We start from the raw sequence: 23,657 nt of genomic DNA on the forward strand, positions 1-23,657 counted from the left end.
TCACCACCCTACTCTCCTCTATTCCCTGACTCCAGTGTCCCTTTCCTCAAGACCCTGTTCTCAGCTCTCTGTGTTATCCATTCCTTGAGCGATGAAGGATGGGACCATTAATGGGGGAACTTCCAGCATCCTGTCAGGGATGGAGAAAACCTACCATGTAGGCCAGTGTGGAATGCATTGAATTCCACTCCTTAGCAGGGTTTGTGTGCCAGGGAGAGCTGCAGCCTCTGATCATTTAAAGAATTGGGACTTGCTGTAGGTGCATTACGTGGGTCAGTCTTTATCCATGCTAAAATCTAGACACCTTGAACCTTGAAGGTTTGCTCACATATTCATTCATTCATTCACTCCATTCATTCATTCATTCATTCACTCCATTCATTCCTTCACTCACTCTTTAAATGTTGATTAGACACAACTTGTATGCCAAGTGCCATAATGGTCTCTGGAGTCTGGAGACAGTGGCGAGCAGGCCTCGAGTTTTAGCTTAAATTTCATTTCTTCAGAGAGACTTTTCCTGGCCATCTATTCAAAAATACTGTCCCCTCCCTTCTCCTCTTGCCCTCTGCATCCAGGCTCTACCAAATCCCAGTTTCCTTTGAGTGCAAGCTTGAAGGTCTGAAATCATCTTGCTTGTTCCTCTGTTCCTTTTTTTGCCTAACTAACCTGCTAAAGTGTCATTTCCTTAATGGCAGGGAGTAATGGTCTCCTACTCTGTCCTCTGCTGCTGCTATTACTGCACACAGTAAAAGCTTAATAAAAAATGCCTGGGGAGGCAGAGAGACAGAAATGTTGGCAGCTGTAATCTCTGTCTTTGGGGAGCTTACACACATTGTAGTGGGGGCACCACTGTCCATTTGCAGTTACAGTAGATGCCATTCATTCATTCATTCATTTGTGTCTTATATCCATTCATTACTTAGTATTTATTGAGTATCTACTATGTGCCAGGCACCATTTAGGTGCTGGTGAACACGGGTGAGCAAAATGCACAGGGCTCTTCTTCTCTGATGTTTGTATTTTAGTGAGAGAAGCAGACGTTGAATATATGAGCATACAGACTATTTCAAGTGTCAAATGTCACCTCTTCCATGAAGCCTTCTCTGATCAACACTCTCAATTATCCTCCATTCCCAGTCATGCTTCATCTTGGCCTTCTGTTTCTTTACTTCAAAGTGCATTGTGTTTATTGTTTGTTCCTTTGCCAGTATGTTGCTGCAGGAGGGCAGAGCCTTATCTGTTATTTTCAGCACATACAACATAGCGGGCATATAACCAGCTCCCAAATATTTACCTAATGAATAAACTTTCTTCTGCATCTCTTCTGGAGCTCATCTGAATTGTGTGTGTGTGGGTGGGTGTCTCTTGCAGATCATGTGCCTTGCTTTTGTTCAGTGCAAAACAGAATGACTGATAACTTTGTAAATTGGACTTCAGTTTGTTCTATCTCCCCATCTGATTGTCCACTAAATACCCATTGACTTCAGCCCTGTGTGAGTTAAAGCTGGAGGTTGATTGGTAGTTTTTGTTCCTACCAGGGAGTATATCAGACACATGCATGTGCTAGAACATAACATCAAGATGGAGAGTTAGACTTGAGAAGAGGACATGTGCAAAAGCCCAATAACAGATTTACAAGCTGAGCTTCCCTGTCCTGGATGTTTGCTGAGGTCAACTTCTGGTCATAGACTCCTGTTTGCACAGACAGATGGTAGAAAACCATTATCCAAGAGGGTCAGATTATGGGGTGGAATCGATATGCCATACAATCTTAGTTTGCCAGACCTTCTATGACTAATATTACACAATGGGTTGGCATAAACAGCCAGAATTTATTGGCTCATGGCTTTAGAGGAGGCCAGAAGCCCCAAAATCAAGGCATTGGCAAGACCATGCTTCCTTTTGGAGTCTGTAGCATTCTGGTGCTGGCTTGCTACAGTTCTTGGAATTCCTTGACATGCATCTCTGCCTCCATCACATGACAGTATCTTTGGTCTCCTCCTGTGGCTTTTCTCTGACTTCTGGCTTCTCTGTCTTTAACTTTTTCTGGTTTCTTGTTTCTACTGAATGACTACATCTGAATTTCCTCTTTTTATAAGTTCTCTAGTAACATGGATTAAGACTTAGCATGATTCCGTTTGACAATGCCTTATATAATAATAATATCTTCAAAAGGTCCTATTGACAAATGAGTTCACACCCACAGGAAGGCAGGTTAAGATTAGGAACAATATCTTTTGTTAGGGTACATGACTCAACCTACCATGCGTTCCTTCAAAGAAATAGAGCTCAGGACATTTGGCATGAAATTGTTTCTGAAAATAACAACATATAATAATGATTCAGAAAGTCAGTTGTGTTCTTGCAGGGTTTCCTACAGAACACATTCCTATCTCCTCATTTTACAGATGGGTAAACTGAGGCCCAGAGATGGGGTGAAGTGCATCAGCGTGGATATAGTATTGTTGCAAAGGTGCGTAGAAGTTGAGAAACATTGCCAGTGGCTCATGGTCTGTCATTTAAGTGATCATAACAAAACCACCATGTTTTTGTTTCAAATAAACACTCCAAAACTACTGGTTTTCTTTTATGTGGTTCCTATGGGGTTGTCCCAAGGCTACCAGCTCAGCCATATAAAGTTCGATTACTTAGAAATCGAATTTCCAAAGTTGATAAAATATCTGTGACCTGGTCATAAAAATAGGACACAAAGCACAGCTGGTGGCTGCCTCGGTAGCAAGGCATCAAGATGATAATTTTAATTATTTTTAGAATTGTAGGGTCCTTGGTGTCTTGGTTTCCTAGGGCCACCATAACAAAGTACCACACACTGGGTGGCTTAAAACAACAGAAATTTGTTGTCTTGTAGTTCTAGAAGCCAGAAGTTTGAAATCAAGGTGTGGAGGCCATGCTCTCCCTGAATCTCTGTAAGGAAGAATCTGACCTATGCTTTGCTCCCAGCTTCTGAGGATGACTTGCCGGTGATCCTTGGTGTTTCTTGGCTTGCGGCAAACCTCAGTTTCTTCCTTCATCATTGTGTGGCTATCTTCTCTGTGTCCGTCTCTCTCTCCTCCCCTTTGTATAGGGACACTGGTCATATAGGATGAAGGGCACACCCTTCTCCAGTGTCACTCATCTTAACTTGGCGTAGTTGCATCTGTAATGTCCCTATTTCCAAATAAGATCACATTCTGCGGTACTAGGGGTTAGTTCTTCAACATAAGTTTTCGGGGGTCACAATTCAACCCATAAACATTGGGGAAGTGTTAAAATACCCATAACCAATACACAAACACTCTTCCAAAAGGGCTAGATAAAATTCTCTTGGATTAAGTTCTAGGAGGTGGCCTACCATGCTAGAAGGCTTAGATGCAACTGCCAGCCTTCATAATGCAGAGTAAGAACAGAAAGTAGAACCCAGGGAGATGAGGTGGCTGTGCAAATGCACCTCTGACATCTCTTCCTGTGGGGGGCAGGTCTCCAAATGCTGTGCCCCAAAGTCCATCACCACCTGCGCTTGGAGGCCTCATGCTGCTTCCAGCAAATGGCAGGTGCTGCAGAGCTGCTAATGCGGGGCCTGTTCTCGGAGACATGGGACTGCTCTGAGGGTTCCTTTGGCTGGGGACTTCCTGACAGCCTTGCTGAACTCTGCAATCTAAGTTACTCCCTCCCCACCTTCCTTCCTTCTCTCTCTCCTTCTCCTGGAGCCCGACCTGTATCACCATCTGGTGGCTCCAGCAACCTATCAACTCCTATCCCATTTTTCCCTTCCAGATGGTGCCTCTAATGAATCTCTTACATGGCTAATTGCATCTTTTTCTTTTTCATTTTTTTTTTCTATTTTTTTAAATACAGTTTCATTGAGGTATATTCACATATGCTATAATCATCCATAGTGTACAGTTATTCATAGTACCATCATATAGTTGTGCATGCATCACCACAATCAATTTTTGAATATTTTCCTTATTCTAAAAGAAATAAAAATAAAAGTAAAAAAGAACACCTAAAACATTCTGTCCCCCCATTCCACCCTATTTTTCATTTAGTTTTTTTCCCCATTTTTCTAGTCATCCATCCATACACTGGATAAAGGGAGTATGATCCACAAGTTTTTCACAATGACACTGTCACCCCTTGTAAGCTATGTAATTATACAGTCGTCTTCAAGAATCAAGGCGATGGATCTAAGATGGCAGCATAGAGAGGAGTGGAAGCCAAGTAGTCCCCCTGGAACAACTGAAAAAAAACAGAAACAACTAATAATTAAGCTGGAATAACTGTGGGGGGAGAAACGTAACCATCCACTCATCATACACCAACCTGAATTGGGAGGAATGCCCAAGATCACAGCATAAAATCTGTAAGTAAAAATTGTGGCTCTGGACCTCTGGAAGATGGTGGTTAGGAGAGACAGGGCAAAAAAACACTTCCATGAAAAATACAAGATAAAAGCCAGAAAGTCACCCAGAACACCGGTTGCAGCGATGCAGCAGCTGGACAAGGTCTGCGAAATCCACAGGGACTATGCACTTGGTGAAACAGGGAGTCTGCGTTCTGATGAGTAAGTCTGCTGAATATCCGGCAGCCACACTGCAGTGTGGAGAAACAGTGGGTTGGCTTTTGGAGGCAGACTAGTTCTTTCTAAAAACCCAAAAGCGGCTGCAGGTACAGCAGTGAGAACCACACAGTGAGGCATGGCAGGAAGGGCATCTCCACAACCTGTGAGTACACCTCAGTATCTGGTGTGAATGATAGCTTTTCGCGCACCCACTGCTAATTGTCTCAGAGCGAGGCAGGCAGAGGTGAGCCAAAAGGAGAAAAAACCACACCCCTTATAGCCATCTTCCTGGCGGGCTGGGAAAAAAAAACCCAGTGCGACAGGAAGTGTTTCCAGCAACACATGCACATTCTACAATATCTAGTGTGGAGAATAGCTTTTCGTGCACCCTGAGCTAATTGTCCCAGAGCTAGGAAGGCGGAGCGGTGTGAAAAGGGAGAAATTAACCTGCCCCATTCAGCCATTCTTTCAGCAGGCTGGGAACACCCCTACCAGCCCTGCAGCCCAGAATTTCCCTTGAGGGGCAGCGCACACTTGTGATGTAGCACAGCCTTCCCTCAGCAGAGGCCCTAGAAGGGCATGGCTTGGAAGAGGGACCCACTCGGAAATCCCAGCGGCCCTATGCCAATACCAAGGACTTGTGGGTCAGCAGCAGAGACAATCTGTGGCGAGACCGAACTGAAGGTTCAGACTCTTGAAACAGCCTTAAACCTCCAGGAAAACCTGGGAGGTTTGATTGTTAAAGCTGCTGTGCTGGTTTGATTGTATTGTGTCCCCAAATGCCATTATCTTTGATGTAATCTTTTGTAGGCAGACGTTATCAGTTTTGATTAGATTTCTTTGAGTGTTTCTTTGGAGATGCACCCCACCCAGCTGTGGGTGATGACTCTGGTTGGGTAATTTCCATGGAGGTGTTGCTCCGCCCATTCGGGGTGGGTCTAAGTTGATCAGTGGAACCATATAAATGAGCTGACATAACAGAAGGAACTCAGTGCAGCTGAGAGTGAACTTTTGAAGAGGAGCTACCACCAAGAGAGTCACTTTGAAGAACTCACTGGAACTGAGAGAAGAGCTTCAGCTTACAGAGACATTTTGGAGTTGGCCTTTGAAAGCAGACTTTTCCTCCGGAGAAGCCAAGAGAGGACAAATGACCAAGAGTAACCGAGAGTGACATTTTGGAGAGAAGCTGAAGCATAGAGAGGAACGTCCTGGGAGAAAGCCATTTTGAAACCAGAACTCTGGAGCAGATGCCAGCCACATGCCTTCCCAGCTAACAGAGGTTTTCCAGACACCATTGGCCATCTTCCAGTGAAGGTACTCGATTGTTGATGCATTACCTTGGATACTTTATGGCCTTAAGACTGTAACCATGTAACCAAATAAACCCCCTTTTATTAAAGCCAATCCATTTCTGGTGTTTTGCATTCTGGCAGCATTAGCAAACTAGAACAGCCACCCTTGCTCCCTAACCACTCAGGCACACATCCCACATTCAGGGCGGACAGCACCAACTACACACACAAAACTGGTGCACCAATTGAACTTCACAAGAGTCAGACCCCCACACACTGCTTAGACAAAGTTGAGGAGAACTGACTTAAGGGGAATAGGTGGGTCACAGACTCCACCTGCTGGTTAGTTAGAGAAAGTGTATGCCACCAAGCTGTAGATCTGACAAATTAGAGATTAGTCTTTGAATAATCCTACATATCCTAAAAGAACCCTATCAAGTTACACAAATGCCAAGAGGCCAAAAACAACAGAAAAATTTAAAGCATATGGAAAAAACAGACGATACAGGTAACCCAAACCCAAGCACTCAAATCAAAAGATCAGAGGGGACGCAGTACTTGGAGCAATTAATCAAAGAGCTAAAGACAAACAATGAGACCATGGCACAGGATATAAAGGACATGAAGAAGAGCATGGCACAGGATATAAAAGACATGAAGAAGAGCCTAGAAGAGCATAAAGAAGAAATTGCAAGATTAAATTAAAAAAATAGATGATCTTAATGAAATAAAAGAAACTGTCGACCAAATTAAAAAGATTCTGGATACTCAAAGTGCAAGACTAGAGGAAGGTGAACAACGAATCAGTGACTTGGAGTATGACAAAATGGAAAATGAAAGAACGAAAGAAGGATTGGGGAAAAAATCGAAAAAATCGAAATGGACCTCAGGGGTATGATAGATAAAATAAAACATCCAAATATAAGACTCTTTGGTGTCCCAGAAGGGGAAGAGAAGGGTAAAGGTCTAGAAAGAGTTTTCAAAGAAATTGTTGGGGAAAATTTCCCAAGCCTTCTACACAACATAAATACACAAAGCATAAATGCCCAGCAAACTCCAAATAGAATAAATCCAAATAAACCCACTCTGAGACATATTCTGATCAGATTGTCAAATACTGAAGAGAAAGAGCAAGTTCTGAAAGCCGGAAGAGAAAAGCAATTCACCACATACAAAGGAAAAACCATAAGACTAAGTAGTGAATACTCAGCTGCCACCATGGAGGCAAGAAGGCAGTGGCACGACATATTTAAAATTCTGAGAGAGAAAAATTGCCAACCAAGAATTCTTTACCCAGCAAAGCCCTCCTTCAGATTTGAGAGAGAGCTAAAATTTTTCACAGACAAACAAATGCTGAGAGATTTTGCTAATAAAAGACCTGCCCTACTTGAGATACTAAAGGTAGCCCTACCAACAGAGAAACAAAGAAAGGAGAGTGAGAGAGATGGAGACAGTGTCTGTAATATTAGATGAAGATGCATTTTTTAAGCCATATAGTGACCACTGAATATAAGTTTGGCTTTATTATCATTATAGTCATCATAAGACCCAACCCTATATTAAATTATTTTTAATTCCGTATTTCAGAGAGGAATAAACAGACATTGCAGAATGGTGACATTATGAAGGAGAAAACATACTTGGTATCACATTCTATTCCATGCAACCATTTCTTTCACTCTATTTCAAATGGATAACTCAGGTTTATGGTATGGCATTCTTTCTGAAACACTAGAAGTCAGAAGATGAATATACTTGCTTCACTTTTCTGACTTGCTGATTGTAAAAGTGGTCATCTCACTTAACTTGTAAGATGACACTTAATTTCCTAATTGATAAAACAGGAATTAGACTAAGAATAATTAAAAACTATTAAATTTAAGTCTGAAAATATAGTCTTCTTTTGAAAATCCAGAGGAATACTCTTATACTTTTTGAGACCATTGAAAAATGTGTATTCTCAATTATGTTTTATTGGTTGGTGTAGATTAGATGCTGTTGTCTGGACATAGGCATGGGATATATAGAGCAAAGGCATATAGGGAGCAGTGTTGGTGAAAATGTCTATTTATATATGGAGAGACATCTGTTATTGTAGTCATTGAACCACTAAATTTAAGGGGCAATGATTATCTTCTATTTCATACACTGAAACAAAAGAACATTAATTGTGGACCCAAGATTTGCTATTTATTGCATAGTTAATGGAAAATACTGAACCGTTTTAGCTTCTGAGTTCAGATAGAGGGTTTGGCAAAAAAAAAAAAAAAAAAAAAAATCTATTTACTCTCTGATCCCTAAGCTTGTATAGTTTACAGTGAGAATTCCTATAAATAAAACAAAATCATCTCCATGCATTTAGTTCCTTGGTTCAGATAAAAATAATTTGAATAGCAAGGGTTATGTGTAGGCATGTTTGTAAAAATACAAAAGAGGAAGAAGGGGAAGTATTGCTCTGTACTCAGATTTGTTCTGCAACCTAGGTATGGTGAGAATAGTGCAACAGTATCCTCATATGTAAAATTTATAACAAGGCCACTATTTTGTGATATCAAATAAGATGACTATAAATATCTGAAAATTAAATACTATTCTGAAACTTAAAAAAAACAGAGGGGCATATAGGGAAAAATATACCTATTGCAAACTAATTATAGCTACTAGTATTTTAACTTTCTTTCATCAATGGTAACAAATGTACTATACTAACACTATGAGTCAACAATGGAGGGGGGTAGTTAGGGGTATGGGAGGATTTGAGTTTCCTTTTTTTGTCTGTATTTCTTTTCTGGAGTAATGAAAATGTTCTAAAAATTGAAAAAAAAATTAATTGTGGTGATGGATGCACAGCTGTATGATGGTACCAGGGCAAATTGATTGTTTGATTGTGCACTTTGAATCTTTGTATAATTGTATGGTATGTGAACAATCTCAATAAATTAAAAAAAAATAAAAAATAAAATGAACCAAAAAAAAAAAAAAAAGAATCAAGACTACTGGATTACAGTTTGATAGTTTCAGGTATTTCCTTCTAGCTATTCCAATATACTAAAACCTAAAAAGGGATATCTATATAGTGTAGAAGAATGACCTGCAGAGTAACCTCTCGACTCCATTTGAAATCTCTCAGCCACAGAAACTTTGTTTCATTTCTCTTCCCCCTTTTTGTCTACAAGATTTTCTCAATCCTATGATGCCAGGTCCAGGCTCATTCCAGGAGTTAGGTTCCACGTTGCCGAGATGATTTACAGCCCTGGGTGTTGTGTCCCATGTAGGGGGGAGGGCAGTGAGTTCACTTATAATTGCATCTAGGCGTCTGTTTCTCAGAGGACTCTGATGAACATACTCAGTACCTTGGGTCTCCCGTTGCTCAGAGTGACTGGGGAGTTGCCTTCCAAGCAGCACAGGGCTGTAAGCACACATCTTTTTAGTTAGTAAAGGCGATTCAGGGCTCCAAGGAATTACCTGTCCTGGCTGTCTTCCTCTTTGCTGGAGGGTGTCATCAAAGCTTCGGGCTGCCTCATAGCATCATACCCACAGTCATGAAGTAGAGCATAACTCTCCCAACCTTGTCAGGCCTCCAGTGTAGTGGGAGAAACTCTGAAGCAGACAAGGCAGTCTGGCCTCATGTCTGAGCTTGGAGGGATATAAGGCAAGTTAACAAGCAGCCTCGTATCCACCTTCTAGCCACATCTTGTCATTGACCCTGTGTCACTGCGTCTTCTCAGTGTGAGCTGGTTTCTTGGAATTTGAGTCTCCTCTCTCTTTCTCCTCCCCCCACCCCCTCTCTTCTCTCTCTCTCTCTGCAGGAATGTTGATGGTCTGTATAGTGATTGGTGCTCGGAAGCTTGGGGTCAACCCAGACAACATCGCCACCCCCATTGCAGCCAGCCTGGGAGACCTTATCACGCTGTCCATCCTGGCTCTGGTTAGCAGCTTCTTCTATGAACACAAAGGTAGGGAGGGCTCCAACGGGGTAGGGCCCCAGGCCATGTCACCACCATAGCTCAGCGAGACAGCTTTGGCACCCAGCCAGCATTGTTGAAGTTGGGAACTGTCCCTACAGCAAGGAACCTAAAGCGTCATCAGGCCCGAAATCCTCCTTTTATAGAAGGAAAACCTGAGGTTGCACAGCAAATTAGAGATGTTCTACAGCAGGTGCTTCAAGCTCTCCAAACTGCATTCAAGGGGCGATGAACAACTCAGTTCTCCATAAATATAGACTGTTAATGTCAGCCTTTTGAATAGGAGAGCCAGGTAGGGGCTGGAGATACGTGGGTGGCCTGGCCACCTACGTGTGTCCTCCCGGGGGAAGTATCTCCTTGGGAAAGGCAGTTCACACAGGACACATATAAACCACCCACCGCCAAAGAAGAAAGTTCCAAGGAGAAACATAGCAGCCATGGTCAGCAGCAGCTGCAGCACATACCCTCCCTGAGGGAAAGGAGACAAGAGGAGCCCAGGCTTCCCAGAAGGTGGCCTGGTGAGTCAGCAGCAGAGGGTGATAGTCATGTGTCTTGGGGCAACAGGCTCTGTTCCAGTTTGCTAAAGCTGCCGTTATGCAAAATACCAGAAATAGATTGGCATTTATAAAGGGGGTTTATTAGATTACAAATTTATAGTTCTAAGGCCATAGAAGTGTCCAAATTAAGGCATCAACAAGAGGACACCTTCACTGAGGAAAGGCTAATGGCATCTGGTGTTCCTCTGTCACATGGAAATACACACTGCTGGAGTCTGCTGGTCTTTCTCTCCTGGGCTCTGGTTTCAAAGTGACTTTCTCCAAAATGTCTCTGGGTTTCTATTTTAGCTTCTCTGTGTCCCTCTGCTTGTTTCTCCCAGGGCATTTCCCTATAAGCATCTGGGGGTCCTCTCTTACCTTCTCTGGGGCAGACTCTGGGCTTTATCCCTTAGCTTAGCATCTCCAAACGTCTTTCTGTTTGCATTTCCAGGCCTGTGGGTCTGTGTCGGCTCTGCACTGTGAGCTCTCTTAAGGACACTAGTAAACTAATCAAGACCCACCTTGAATGGATGGGGTCACATCTCCATGGAAACAGTTTAATCAAATGGTCCTACCCTCAGTTGGGAGGGTGACATCTTTATGGAAACAACCTAATGAAAAGGTCCCGCCCACGTAAGTCTGCCACTACAAGATTGGATTAAAAGGACATGGCTTTTGTGGGGTACATAATAGATTCAAACCAGCACGGATCCATTCTCGTTTTCCTAGGGTTGCTGTCACCAAGTGCCCCAAACTGGGTGGGTTGTATTGTCTTGCAGTTCTGGAGACCAGATGTCTGAAATCAAGGTGTGGGCAGAGCCCTGCTCCCTCTGAAACCTATAGGGGAGAATCTCTTCTGTACTTCTTTGTACATGCATCTGCTTCCATCTTCCCATGGTGTTCTCCTCCTCCATGTCTGTCTGTCTATCTGTGACCAGTTCTTCTCTTTATTAGTGATACCAGTCATACTGGTATCACCTAATCCAGCTTGATCTCATCTTAACTAATCACTTCTTCAAAGATCCTGTTTCCAAACTTGGGCACATTTACAGGACTGGGAGTTAGGATTGAACATATCTTTTTGGGGATGGAGTTCATCCTATACCAGATGTCTTAACTCCACTATAGGCCAGACCTTCCTTTCTCTCATGCCCTGGGCAGTGTTAGGCAGGTGGCACTGCTCTTGTGCAGAGGAGTTTGTCTTTGCTGGGATTTCACAGCTGACCACTCCCTCTTGAGTGCCACATTTTTGCTTCAGCTATAGGAAGGCCTTTAACCTGGTAAAGCTGCTCCCTTAGCTGGTCGCACACACCTGGTTCTAGTACGTATTAATTCAGAGCCCCAATTGTGCATAGGCAGGCAACACAAGTAACATGAATGGGGTGAAGACAGTAGGGAGTAGTGGGGCTTGTTGCAACGCTTAGTGGAAGTAAATGCCTTAGCTAAAGGGAACAGCCCAGTGGGCCTCTAATTTATTCTTGCCATTTGGGAATATGGATCCAGAGATTTTTGAAACCCCACAGTTTTTAAGTGTTGGCAAGTCAAGCAAACAACACAACTCTGATTTACATCACCATAGTACTCAGACCCTTTCTGTCCCAGTTCTGGCATCATCTCACTGCCATCCTTGGCACTGCCTACTGTTTTAGTTTCCTTGGCTGCTTAAGCAAGTACCATGCAATGGGTTGGTTTAAACAATGGGATTTTAATAGCTCCTGGTTTTGAGGCTAAGAGAAAATTCAAATCCAGGTGTCATCAAGGCGGTGCTTTCTTCCTGAAGACTGGTGTTCTGGGGTTGGCTGCCAGCAATCCTTTATCCTGGGCTCCTGTGTTACATGGTAATGCACATGGTGGCCTCTCCTTGTCTCTCCATTCTCTTCTGGGTTTTGTTAAATTTCTGCTTTCTGCTTCCCATTGCTTTTGCTCTGCTTTTCTGAGTCTCATTCTGTTTATAAAAGACTCCAGTGTTAGGATTAATTCCCATCCTGGGCCATGCCTTAACTGAAGTGACCTCATCAAAAGGTCCTTCTTACAATGGTTTCACACCCATAAGGATGGATGAATTCTGAAGACATGTGTTTTCAGGGTATGTACAGCTCCAAATCACCATACTTGCCATCAGTGATATTTAGTAGTTTGGAAATACCTGCAAGATTCTCAGAGTTCAGGTAAATGATACAGAAGGTCTACAGGAATTGAATGAGATGACCTAATTTTATTTTTAAACTAAACTGAATTTAAAACAAGAAGATTCATATGTTGGTGAATTATTTCAGCTTTCTTTGCAAAATAAGTAAGAGTTACATGACTCCAGGGGTCCTTCCTCTTTTCTGCTCCTGTACCATGCATTTATTTTAACAGATGACTTAGTAGTCATTAACTCACTGTCTGATTATATAGTGCTCTGGTTAGGGTATAATCCTATCTCTTTTGTCCTAAGATGACTGCTTGGACCTGGCCCATATTAGATAAATCCTGATGGAGTGTGTGAATGAATAGTCAACTCTACCACCTCTCTGGTGGACAGACTTACTGTTACGGTTTGCTAAAGCTGCCAGAATGCAAAATACCAGAAATGGATTCACTTTTACAATGGGGGTTTTTTAGTTCACAAATTTACAGTTCTAAGGCCATGAAAATGTCCCAATTAAGGCATCAATAGGATGATATCTTCTCTGCAAAAAGACCTGTGTCCTCTGGGGTTCGTCTGTCACATGGGAAGTCACATGGCCAGAATCTGCTGGGCTACCCCTGGGATTTAGTTTCTCATTTCCATTGCTTTTTACAAAATGTGTCTGGGCTTCTGTCTTAGCTTCTCTCTCTCCAGCTCCTGTGGATTCTTTCTTGTTTCTCTCAGGGCATTTCTCTGTAAGCATCTGGGGGTCCTCTCTTAGCTTCTCTCCTGGTTCTGGTTTCAATGGTTGTCTCCAAAATGTCTTTGGCATTTTCTCTCTAAGCATCTCTGGGTTCTCAATTAGCTTCACTAGGGCAAACTCTGGGCTTCATCTTTTAGCTTAGCATCTCCAAACATCTTTGTATTTGCAAGCGTCTAGGTCTGTGTCAGCTCTCTTAAGAACTCCAGTCAACTAATTAAGACCCACCTTGAATGGGCAGGGTGACATCTCCATAGAAATAATCTAATCTAAAGGTCCCACCCAGAATAGGTCTGCCTCCACAAGATTGGATTAAAAGAACATGGCCTTTTATGGGGTACATAACAGAGTCAAACCAGCACACTTACGTGCAGTTGGGAAGACAAACCATTACATAGAGAAAGTATTCCATTAGAGTGCTTGGGAGAATATGAGTGCAAACCACTCTATAGGGCTTTGTGAGTAGATATATAAAAATTGGACTGGAGTCAAGTGTCCTTCAAGTCAAGGATACAATAGGCTGCTGCTTCACAGAGTTTGAGACCTGTTTAGAGCCCACTGAGTTTTCCTCCTGTCTTCTGGAATGGTGATAAGAGCTCAGTCATTTGCACCATGAAATATTTTGTTTCTAGCCAGACTTGGGCATTTGTAGCCAGTCCTTCCTTTCAGCTGTCCATGAAGATGGGCTTCCCCTGTGGTGGAGGAATGAACTATAATTTTTCAGTACAGGAAAGGACAGAAAGAACCAGAGGGAGATGTTTCTAAAGATCCTGGCCTTGAGAAAGAGGATGTTGGACACACACTTGTGCCTGGGAAACACTGAGTGTTAGGGCCAAGTTAGCACAGGCAGGAAGGGTGAGGCTGGGGATGAGATGACAGTTCTGGAGAACGCCAGTATCTGGAAGAGGCTCTCTTCCTCTATGTGTCTAGAAGGTGGAACTCACACATACATAGTACGAGACAGTAAGGCAAGAAGGAAAATGGTACATAGGCCTTAGTGTGTCAAGTCCCATCTTGGTCACCATTAACACACTGATTTAGCCTCAGGTCCATCTTGCTGGTGGTATATCACTACAAGGCTGATCATGATCAAGGCCAAAATCTGAATCCCAGAAGCCAAGGAGATCACCTGGGACTAGGTCTTTCACAAGCAGCAGGATTAAACATATTACTGACTCTGGCTTTAGACAAATCATGGTTGATGCCCTGAGTTCACTAACTTACTAGCTGGGTGCCGTGGTGAGTCATCTCTTTAAGCTTCTGTTTCTGCATGTTGCCTGTCAGTGGGGTTGTTGAGAAGATGAAATGAGGTCACACATGTAAATTGCTTAGCACAGTGCTGGCAGAGAGTCATTATCCTATAATACTATTAATAATAATAATAAGTTTGGAGTGGGGGAGATAGAAGAGGCAAAATAGCCAAACTTCAGAGATGCCAAAGTGAATTTGGCAGGAAAGGACAGAGGAGCTTTTCCAGTTGTACAGTGGAATGGTGAAAATTCTTTGCATGGTCAGGTTGAACAGTCCACCCTACTCTGATGAGGACATAACTGCCTCAGACCTCTAGTGCCCTTAATTCTAAGCCCACCCCTCATCTCTGCAACCCAAGCCAGGCCAGGACATGTCCCCCCCATACTCTGGCCCTGGACAACACAAGCTGTGTGTGTTTCTTCTCTCTTTCTCTTACCAGACAGTTGGTACCTGGCCCTGGGAGCGTGTGTTGTCTTCATTGCTCTGATCCCATTGTTGGTCATCATTGTCAAGCAGAGCCCACCTATCATGAGGATCCTGAAGTATGGGTGGTTTCCAATCATCCTGGCGATGGTGATCAGCAGGTGAGCATGGGAGCAAGTGCCACTCCCCCTCCTCTCTCTCCCCTCCCTCCACTCCAGCCTCTGTGGTCAGGGAGAGCTGCCCTAGAGCAGCACATCTGTAGTTGGAATGCAGTGTAACCATAAAACTCCTTCACTGACTCCCGCTGGTAGTTGAGTAACCCCTCTTTACTTTTTTTCCTCAACGCATGTCTCTCTCTCCCTTACTAAGAATCTTAGCCCTTATCCATTGTAAAAGATGCAATCCTGTTTACAGTGCCTGGGGTACCAGCTTTCTAGGAAATGCCCAAACTGGGAAAAGTCAGATGAGTCTACTAGTCCCACGGCTTGTGGCCTCATGGTGTCACTGTGCTGTTAGAGCTCAAGGCTACATGGTGTTGGTATTACAGCTCCCAGGCGCATGGTGTCATTGCCACTCGTGGCCATGTGGTGTCACATGCTGCTACAGCTCAGGGCTGTGTGGTGCTGCTGTTAGAGCTCACAGCCACATGATATCATCGTTGAGCACTGGTCTTGGCAGCCCACTGCTGCTGAAGGACTGTTGCTGACTCTGGTCCCTCCGTGGGCTGCAGTTGTGTTCCTCCCTAGCCCTCAAGCTGCAGCTCCTATGCCCACTCTTCATTTCCAAAGCGTAACCGCTGGTGGGATTGAAAGACAATGTGGGATTAGTCCCCCCAACCTTGCAAGCTTAGGCCCCTCAGCTGAGCCCAGGTCACAGACTCTGTGCTCTTATATCCTCCAGCATTGTTTCCAGGGTCCTTTCCTGCAGCTAGGCCTTCATCAGGCTCCCCTAACCCTACCCCAGGCCATTCTGAGGTTTTCCCTAGCTTGGAATCTCAGGGGGAAGAGGTTATGGGCTAGCTGGATATCTCTGCTTCCAGAAGGCTCTGGAGCTTATTATGCAAATTGATATACCTTTTCCGAGGCTCTAGTTCCAAGGAGTGGGACAGCCTTTGCTAAAATACAAGGGCTGGTTTGGGGATTGTTGTTGGAGCAGCAAGAAGACAGACAGGATGATATTCACCCAGATTTTGTTTTTTTTGCTGAAGAGCATTTCAGTGACAATTCAGGCACTGCCATGTGACAGAGCCCAACCAGCTGAGCAGCCTTAGAAAGAATTCTTTTATGGGCTGATACCATCTGATAGGGACTATAGACTAGCTGAGACCTAGAATAGACATGGAGATGGAAAAGCATGTGCAGTGGGCAGAGAGCCCTGGGGAGACCGGCTTGTCTGCCACAGGGATTTTGTGTAGGGTGTCAGGAAAGTGGAAACTAAGGCTGGGAAGACAGGCTGATGAGGTAGTGTGTACAGAAAAGGTTTACCGGCTGTTGTAGATACAGGCTTCGGCTAAACACTTAAATGCCATCTGCTCTCTCCCCAGTTTCGGAGGGCTCATCTTGAGCAAAACCATTTCTGAACAGCAGTTCAAAGGCATGGCCATATTCACTCCTGTCATATGTGGTAGGTACTGGAGGTGATTCACCTGTGCCGCTGGGATCCCTGAGCTGGGTTGGTTCCCAGGAACTGGGTTGTGCCTGCACAGAAATGACTCCAAGGTCTGGTTGCAGACACTTGTTGGCAGCGTTTGGAAGCTGAGCCATGGACATCCTGCAGGGATGGCCGGAGCTGAGTTTTCTCAGTTGGAAGATGCCCCAGAAGGGACAGAGCCCTGGCTCTTGCTCTATCAGCTTCTACTTGTCCTTCAGTGCCCCCAAACCTGAGCTGCCTCGAAAGAGAAAAGTCACATGCTTTAAAGGCACACGGCTTGGAGGGTTTAACACAGAATTTGCTGGTGGCCTGCAGACTGAATGGGGCCTTACGAACTGGGTTGTTCGGCTCTTATGTTTTTTTGTTATTTTGTTTTGTCTTTAACTTTTTATTTTGAAATACTTTCCAACTTACAGCCCAGTTACAAAAATAATAGAAACTCCATACATAGACTCCAACATACCCTACTTTCCCAGATATCCAAATGCACCAACTTTAATATTTTGACACATTTGCTGTATCATCCTATCCATATTTCCATCTGTGTATTTATCAATCCATTTTCTGATCACTTGAGTGCAGATTGTATACACCATGCTTCTTAAACACTTTTTAACTGCCATGTACTTTTCCTAAGAGCAAGGATATTAAAGTATGTAATGACCCTAAGTACAGTTATCAAATTCAAGAAATTTAACATTGATATAAAGCTTACAGTCAATATTCCAATTTTTTTCCTATGTCCCGACGATGTCTCTTTGAGCCTTTTCTCCTCCCTTGTTAGATCCCATTCAGGATTATGTATTGCATTTAAATGTCATTATCTCCTTAGTTGTTCTCCCTCCCTCCCTCCTTCCCTCCCTTCCTTCCTCTCTTTCTTTAACATACATACAGCATATAACCCTTCAACTACCCCCAAGCACACCATTCAGTGGGATTAATCACAGTTACAATATTGTGGTACCCACACCATCTTCCTTTCCTAAAGTATTGCTATCCCTTCAAACAGAAACTCCTACACCTATTACACATTAACTGTCCATTTCCCCTGCCCCCTCCTCCTGGCAAACTGTCTTCTAATTTCTGTCTCCATAAGCTGCATATTCTCTGATATTTTCTCAGTAGTTACCATTGGGTTTAAATTTAACATCCTAAATTTATAACAACCACATTTGCTTTGGTATCAACTTAATTTCAGTTGTATACACGAATTGTGTTCATGTGCTCATCTTTCTCCCCTCCTTTATGCACTTCTTGGGGCAAATTACATGTTTATATATTATGAGTCCAGAACACTAATTTGTAATTACATTGGATGGATATGCCTTTAAATGCTATAGGAAGTAAAAAGTAGAGTTACAGACCAAAAATGCAATAGTACTGGCATTTATATTTATCCATGTCATTACCCTCACTGGAAATCTTTATTTCTTCATGCGGCTTTGATCTCTTGTCTGTTGTCCTTTCCTTTCAACCTGAAGAACTCTCTCTAGCATCTCCTGTAAGGCTGGCATTGGTGATGAACTCCCTCAGGTTTTCTTTATCTGGAAATGTCGTAAACCTTCCCTCAATTTTCAAAGATTTTTTTCAGGTATAGAATTCTTCGTTGGCAATTTTTTTCTTTGAGTACTTGAAATTTGCCATCCAGTGCCTTCTTGCCTATATAGTTTCTGATGAGAAGTCGGTATTTAATCATATTGAGGCTCCCTTATATGTGACACTTTGCTTCTCTTTTGCAGCTTTCAGAATTCTCTCTTTACCTTTGGCATTCGAGAGTTTGATTATAATGTGGTGCTATGTGGATCTATTTGGGCTTATGCTGTGTGGAGTTTGTTGAGCATCTTGCATGTGTATATTCATGTTTTTTGTTAAATTTGGGAAGTTGTCAACCGTTATTTTTTTGAGTATCTTTTCTGCCCCTTTCTCTCTTTCTTCTCCTTCTGGGTCTCCAACAATGCATATATTGGTATGTTTGATGATGTCCCACAGGTTCCTCAGGCTCTGTTCACTTTGCTTCATTCTTTCTTCTTAGTGCTCCTCAGACTGGATGATTTCAATTGCCTTATCTTCAAGTTCATTGATTGTTTCTTTTACCATCTCCAGTTTGCTTTTGAACTGCTCTAAGGAATTTTTAATTTCTGTTACTGTGGTCTTCAGGTCTATTTGGTACTTTTCATAATTTTCATCTCTCTATTGATAATTTCTTTGTGTTCATGTATCATTTTCCTGATTTCTCTTAGTTCTTTGGTCACATTTAGGATTAATTTTTAAATCTTTGTTAGGCATGTCCCAGGTCTGATCCTCCGCATGGATGGCTTCTAATGATTTAATCTTCTCCTTTGCTTGGGCCATAGCTTACCATTTCTTTATATGTTTTGTAATCTTTTGTTGAAACCTTGACATTTTGATATTATAATGTTTTATAGCCAGAATTTAAACTCCAAGTCACCTGTTCTTTAAGCTTGTATCCAGATTATGTTAGACAGGGTTTCCTTGCATGCCAGGAGCTAACAGAAAACTAAAAGAAGAAGAAAAAATAAAACACCTTTCCCAGTCTTTGTAGATTGACCTGTACTTTGAATGCTCTTCTTCAGGGCTTGCCCATATTATGAGTTTAGAGAATAACTCCAGGCCACCTCCAGACAGATTGGACCAGACACACAAGCTCCCAGTGTGTGCATGCATAAGGGTTTCTCTGTTCCCTCCAGCACCAGAACCAGGAGGGATTATAGGCTGGAGCTGGTGAGGGGGTAAGGGAAGGGCCAGCCAGGGTGCCATAAAATCCTACTGAATTTAGGTAACCATTTTCTTGATTTTTTGCTAACCTTGTTACTGCAGTCCTTTCACTCTTTTCTAGATCTTCAAGAAAGATGTTTCTGCCAGTTCTTGCTGATTCTTCAAAGCTTCTCTGGGGGCTTAGAGCCCTGAAACATCTCACTCTGCCATCTTGATCAGTCAGGCTTATTTTTGTTTTAAATTTAGATTTATTAATGACATTTAAGCATCAGACATTTATACATAAAAATCATGATTTCTGGATTTGCCTTTAAAATTAAGGCTGTGACAAATTGGGTTTATATTATGGGTTTGGCAACAATCTGCTAAAACATAGTATTAGTTGCTGTTCTAGTTTGCTAATGCTGTGGAATGCAAAACACCAGAGATGGATTGGCTTTTATAAAAAAGGGGTATATTTGGCTTCACAGTTACAGTCTTCAGGCCATAAAGTGTCCAAGGTAACACATCAGTAATCGGGTACCTTCACTGGAGGATGGCTAATGGTGTTCAGAAAACCTGTTAGCTGGGAAGGCACGTGGCTGGCGTCTGCTCCAAAGTTCTGGTTTCAAAATGGCTTTCTCCCAGGACGTTCCTCTCTAGCAAGCTTGCTCCTCTTCACAACGTCACTCACAGCTGCACTCAGTTCCCTCTGCCCATAAGCTCATTTATATGGCTCCACTGATCAAGCCCCACCCTAAATGGGTGAGGCCATGCCTCCATGGAAATATCCAGAGTCATTACCCACAGCTGGGTGGGGCACATCTCCAAAGAAACACTCAAGGAAATCTAATCAAAACTGATAACGTCTGCCCACACAAGATTACATCAAAGATAATGGCATTTGGGGGACACAATACATTCAAACTGGCACATTCCACCCCCGGACCCCAAAATGACATTATCTTTCCATATACAAAATACATTCATCCCACAACAATATCACAGAAACTTAAATCATTTCAGTAACAAAAGTTAAGTACAAGATCCTATCAAAATCAATTACAGGCATGGTGGGTCCTAAGGCATAATTCTCCTTTAGCTTTGGATCTGTGGACTTACAACAAGTTATATGCTTCCAATACACAAAGGAGGGACATTCTTAGGATAAACATTCCCATTGCCATAAGGAGAAAGAGTAAGGAAAACAGGTTTAACAGGACCAAAACAATTCCTAAAACCCACAGGACAAACTCCATTAGATTTCAAAGTCTGAGAGTCATTTACAGAACAACATTACATCCTTGGGGCTTGAGAGAGCGGGAGCCTAACCCTTCCTAAGGGCCTTTGTGGCAGCCCTTTCCTCTCCAAACGCTTAGGTGAGTATTCCAACATACCCACACATTGGGGAGACCACCTTCTCGGCCCCACCCTCCTCAAACATCGGGGCAGCTCCCGGATTCCCTTCCGTCTCCGGGGCACATGCTCAACCCCTTCAGAACAGTGTGGTGGCAGCCAGGCTCTCCCCAATTCCCTGGAAATGTGCTCCACCCTCTTTGGGACCTCGGGTGGCAAAACTCTTCCAGAGCATCGAGGTGGAATGCCCACCCTCGACCTCCAGGGCAAACTCACCCTTTCCATGCGTGTGGGCTGCTCCACTCTCCCAGCCCAAGGCCTCTTGACTCCAGACCTCAACCTCCATGGCTCTGTCTTTGAAGAAATTTTTCCTTCAATTTGTTCCTTGTCTTTCTCCTCCAGTCCCGACTGGCAGTGGCTCTGTCTGTAAAGGTCTCACAAAAATTCTGTTGGCTTCGCATGAAGCATGCAGGGGTCAAAGCCATCAGACAATAGGACTTTCCACAAATCCTTTCTGGATAATTCCATCTCCAGTCTTGGCTTGTACTGAAATGGTGGCTGGGTTCCATGTTTGGTTATATCCTCACATTGGGCTGTAGCTTCTGGGATTCCACCCCCTGGAACCTCATAATTTTCCAAGCCATCAGCTTCTCGTTTCTTTGAACCCAAGAGTTCAGTTCTAAGTTTATCTCTCTCTGCTCGCATTTTACTATAAGCTGCAAGAAGAAGCCAGGGTACATCCTCCACATGTAGTCTAGAGATCTCCTCAGCTAGGTATTCCAGGTTGTCACTTTCAAATTCTTCCTTCCATCTGACACCAGGACTCAATTTTGCCAAATTCTCTGCCACTTTAAAACAAGGATCGCCTTTCTTCCAGTTTGCAACAACACATTCATCATTTCTGCTCAAGTCCTCATCAGAAGTATCTTTAAAGTCCATATTTCCATAAACAGTCTCTTTAAAGCGGTTTTGGCCTTTTCTATCAGGCTCCTCACAATTCTTCCAGAATCTTCCCCTTATCCATTTAAAAAGCCGTTCCAACATGTTTGGTATTTGCAAACTCAGCAGCAAAAGCACCCCACTCTCGGTACCAAAATCTGTTCTAGTTTGCTAATGCTGCAAAATGCAAAACACCAGAGATGGTTGGCTTTTATAAAAAAAGGGTATATTTGGCTTCACAGTTACAGTCTTAAGGCCATAAAGTGTCCAAGGTAACACATCAGTAATCGGGTACCTTCACTGGAGGATGGCTAATGGTGTCCAGAAAACCTCTGTTAGCTGGGAAGGTACGTGGCTGGCGTCTGCTCCAAAGTTCTGGTTTCAAAATGGCTTTCTCCCAGGACGTTCCTCTCTAGGGAGCTTGCTCCTCTTCACAACGTCACTCACAGCTGCACTCAGTTCCTTCTGCCCATAAGCTCATTTATATGGCTCCACTGATCAAGCCCCACCCTAAATGGGTGGGGCCATGCCTCCATGGAAATATCCAGAGTCATTACCCACAGCTGGGTGGGGCACATCTCCAAAGAAACACTCAAGGAAATCTAATCAAAACTGATAACGTCTGCCCACACAAGATTACATCAAAGATAATGGCATTTGGGGGACATAATACATTCAGACTGACACAGTTGCCCCCATCCTTCCTTGAGAAAGGACTTGTGTTTTCCAGTTTTCCTCAATCCCCACCACTCCCTGTTACCTTACACCTGACTCCCTGTGCTTATTTAACTTATAGGCCTAGGCCTTGTAAGCATTTGCATTTTTGTCCCCTGTTTTTTCACCAAAGCTTGAATCTGTGCCTGGTTCATTATAAGGCTCTGTAAAGGATACTGACCAGTCTGGAGAGGTCCCAGACCCTGGCCTTATCAGATACAGAAACAGGCTTCTGAGACCCTTGGGCAGTCCCTGCATATCCACAGCACCCCAGCTCTTGGGGCCAGCCCTAGGTTCCTTGAATGTCAAGGGACCACCCAGCAGGTCAGTATCCTGACACTGTCCTGCAGCATTGAGACAGCAATGGCTAAATCATGTCCAGATGGCTATAAGCTTGGAATGGTTCCTTCTGATGTCGCCAACACAGATGCCTTCAGAGACCAAGCGAGCAATACGAATGAGCAAAGCAGGCACAACAACAGCTATGCCGTTTGGAATGGTGGGGAGTGGGGCAAACTGCAGAACACATTTTTAGTCAGAAGGGAGTAACAAGTATTCAACTCAAGTCACTTGTTGCCTTGTGGACATGTAGATTTAGAGTTGCTAGAGCTGATTTGTTAACAGAAGCTGGGAACCTGGATTTTATATCAAAGTACCTGATTTATAAATGCTGCCAATTAATTTTAGTTTTTTTTTTTTTAATTTTCATTTTTTAATCATGTGCAAGCCGAACAAAATACATCTGTAAGCATCCTTAGCCCATGGGCCATTCTTTGCATCCCCTGAAGCAGCCAAGGCAGTTGGCTCTCTAACCCTGTGGGTCACTAGTAATGTCTTGCTGCTTATGAATTGTTCTCCATGGGGCTGAGGAAATAGAAAGGGGCAGCCCACCCCCACCCCCTTCTTTCAGCCACCCTCTAAAGAAACAGTCACCATGTGGACCCTGCAGAAATAGCTCAGTATGACCTTTACCAGCTGCATCCTCTGACAGAAACTGTTAGCTTCAAACCTTTTCCACACCGCATAGAAGCCTCAAGCTTTGTTCAGAAAGATGTCTCAGAATTTCAGGGAGGCACACATCCATGTGGTTTTCTTGACCTCCTGTCTCTGTTTCTTTGGCTCCTGCCTGTGGTCTGTGCCCTTATCACTCTATCCATGACTTCACCCTTCCAAAGTTTTCCACAAAGAAGCCTCCTCCGTGCACATGCCCAAAGCATCTCTGGGTGTGGGAAATCAAAGAGTAGAAAATGTCTTTTCTCAAAATTCCTGTGGGCCACCCAGCCATGAGAGGCTTCTGATTGCTGCATCACTTTGGACAGTCCTGTCACTAGTTGGTCATCTCCTCCCTCCTTCCCTTTCTTCCCTGCTATTATCCACTCTTC

General features: G+C 43.4%; 1 protein-coding gene across 8 annotated transcripts in view; it reads left to right on the forward strand.

The window, feature by feature from the left end:
- The window catches only part of SLC41A3 (solute carrier family 41 member 3), a 124,597-nt gene that overhangs the window by 96,246 nt on the left and 4,694 nt on the right, over positions 1 to 23,657 (forward strand). For 7 of the 8 annotated variants that reach the window (XM_037803558.1, XM_037803556.1, XM_037803553.1 and 4 more), the window contains 3 exons: positions 9,663 to 9,809; positions 14,918 to 15,062; positions 16,445 to 16,524. In XM_037803558.1, coding sequence (XP_037659486.1) covers positions 9,663 to 9,809; positions 14,918 to 15,062; positions 16,445 to 16,524 — 372 coding nt within the window. The remainder of the gene's footprint in view (positions 1 to 9,662; positions 9,810 to 14,917; positions 15,063 to 16,444; positions 16,525 to 23,657) is intronic. The other variant, XM_037803564.1, reaches the window with a different exon arrangement.

This window comes from Choloepus didactylus, chromosome 1 (assembly GCF_015220235.1).
Source record: "Choloepus didactylus isolate mChoDid1 chromosome 1, mChoDid1.pri, whole genome shotgun sequence".
Taxonomy (NCBI): Eukaryota; Metazoa; Chordata; class Mammalia; order Pilosa; family Megalonychidae; genus Choloepus; species Choloepus didactylus.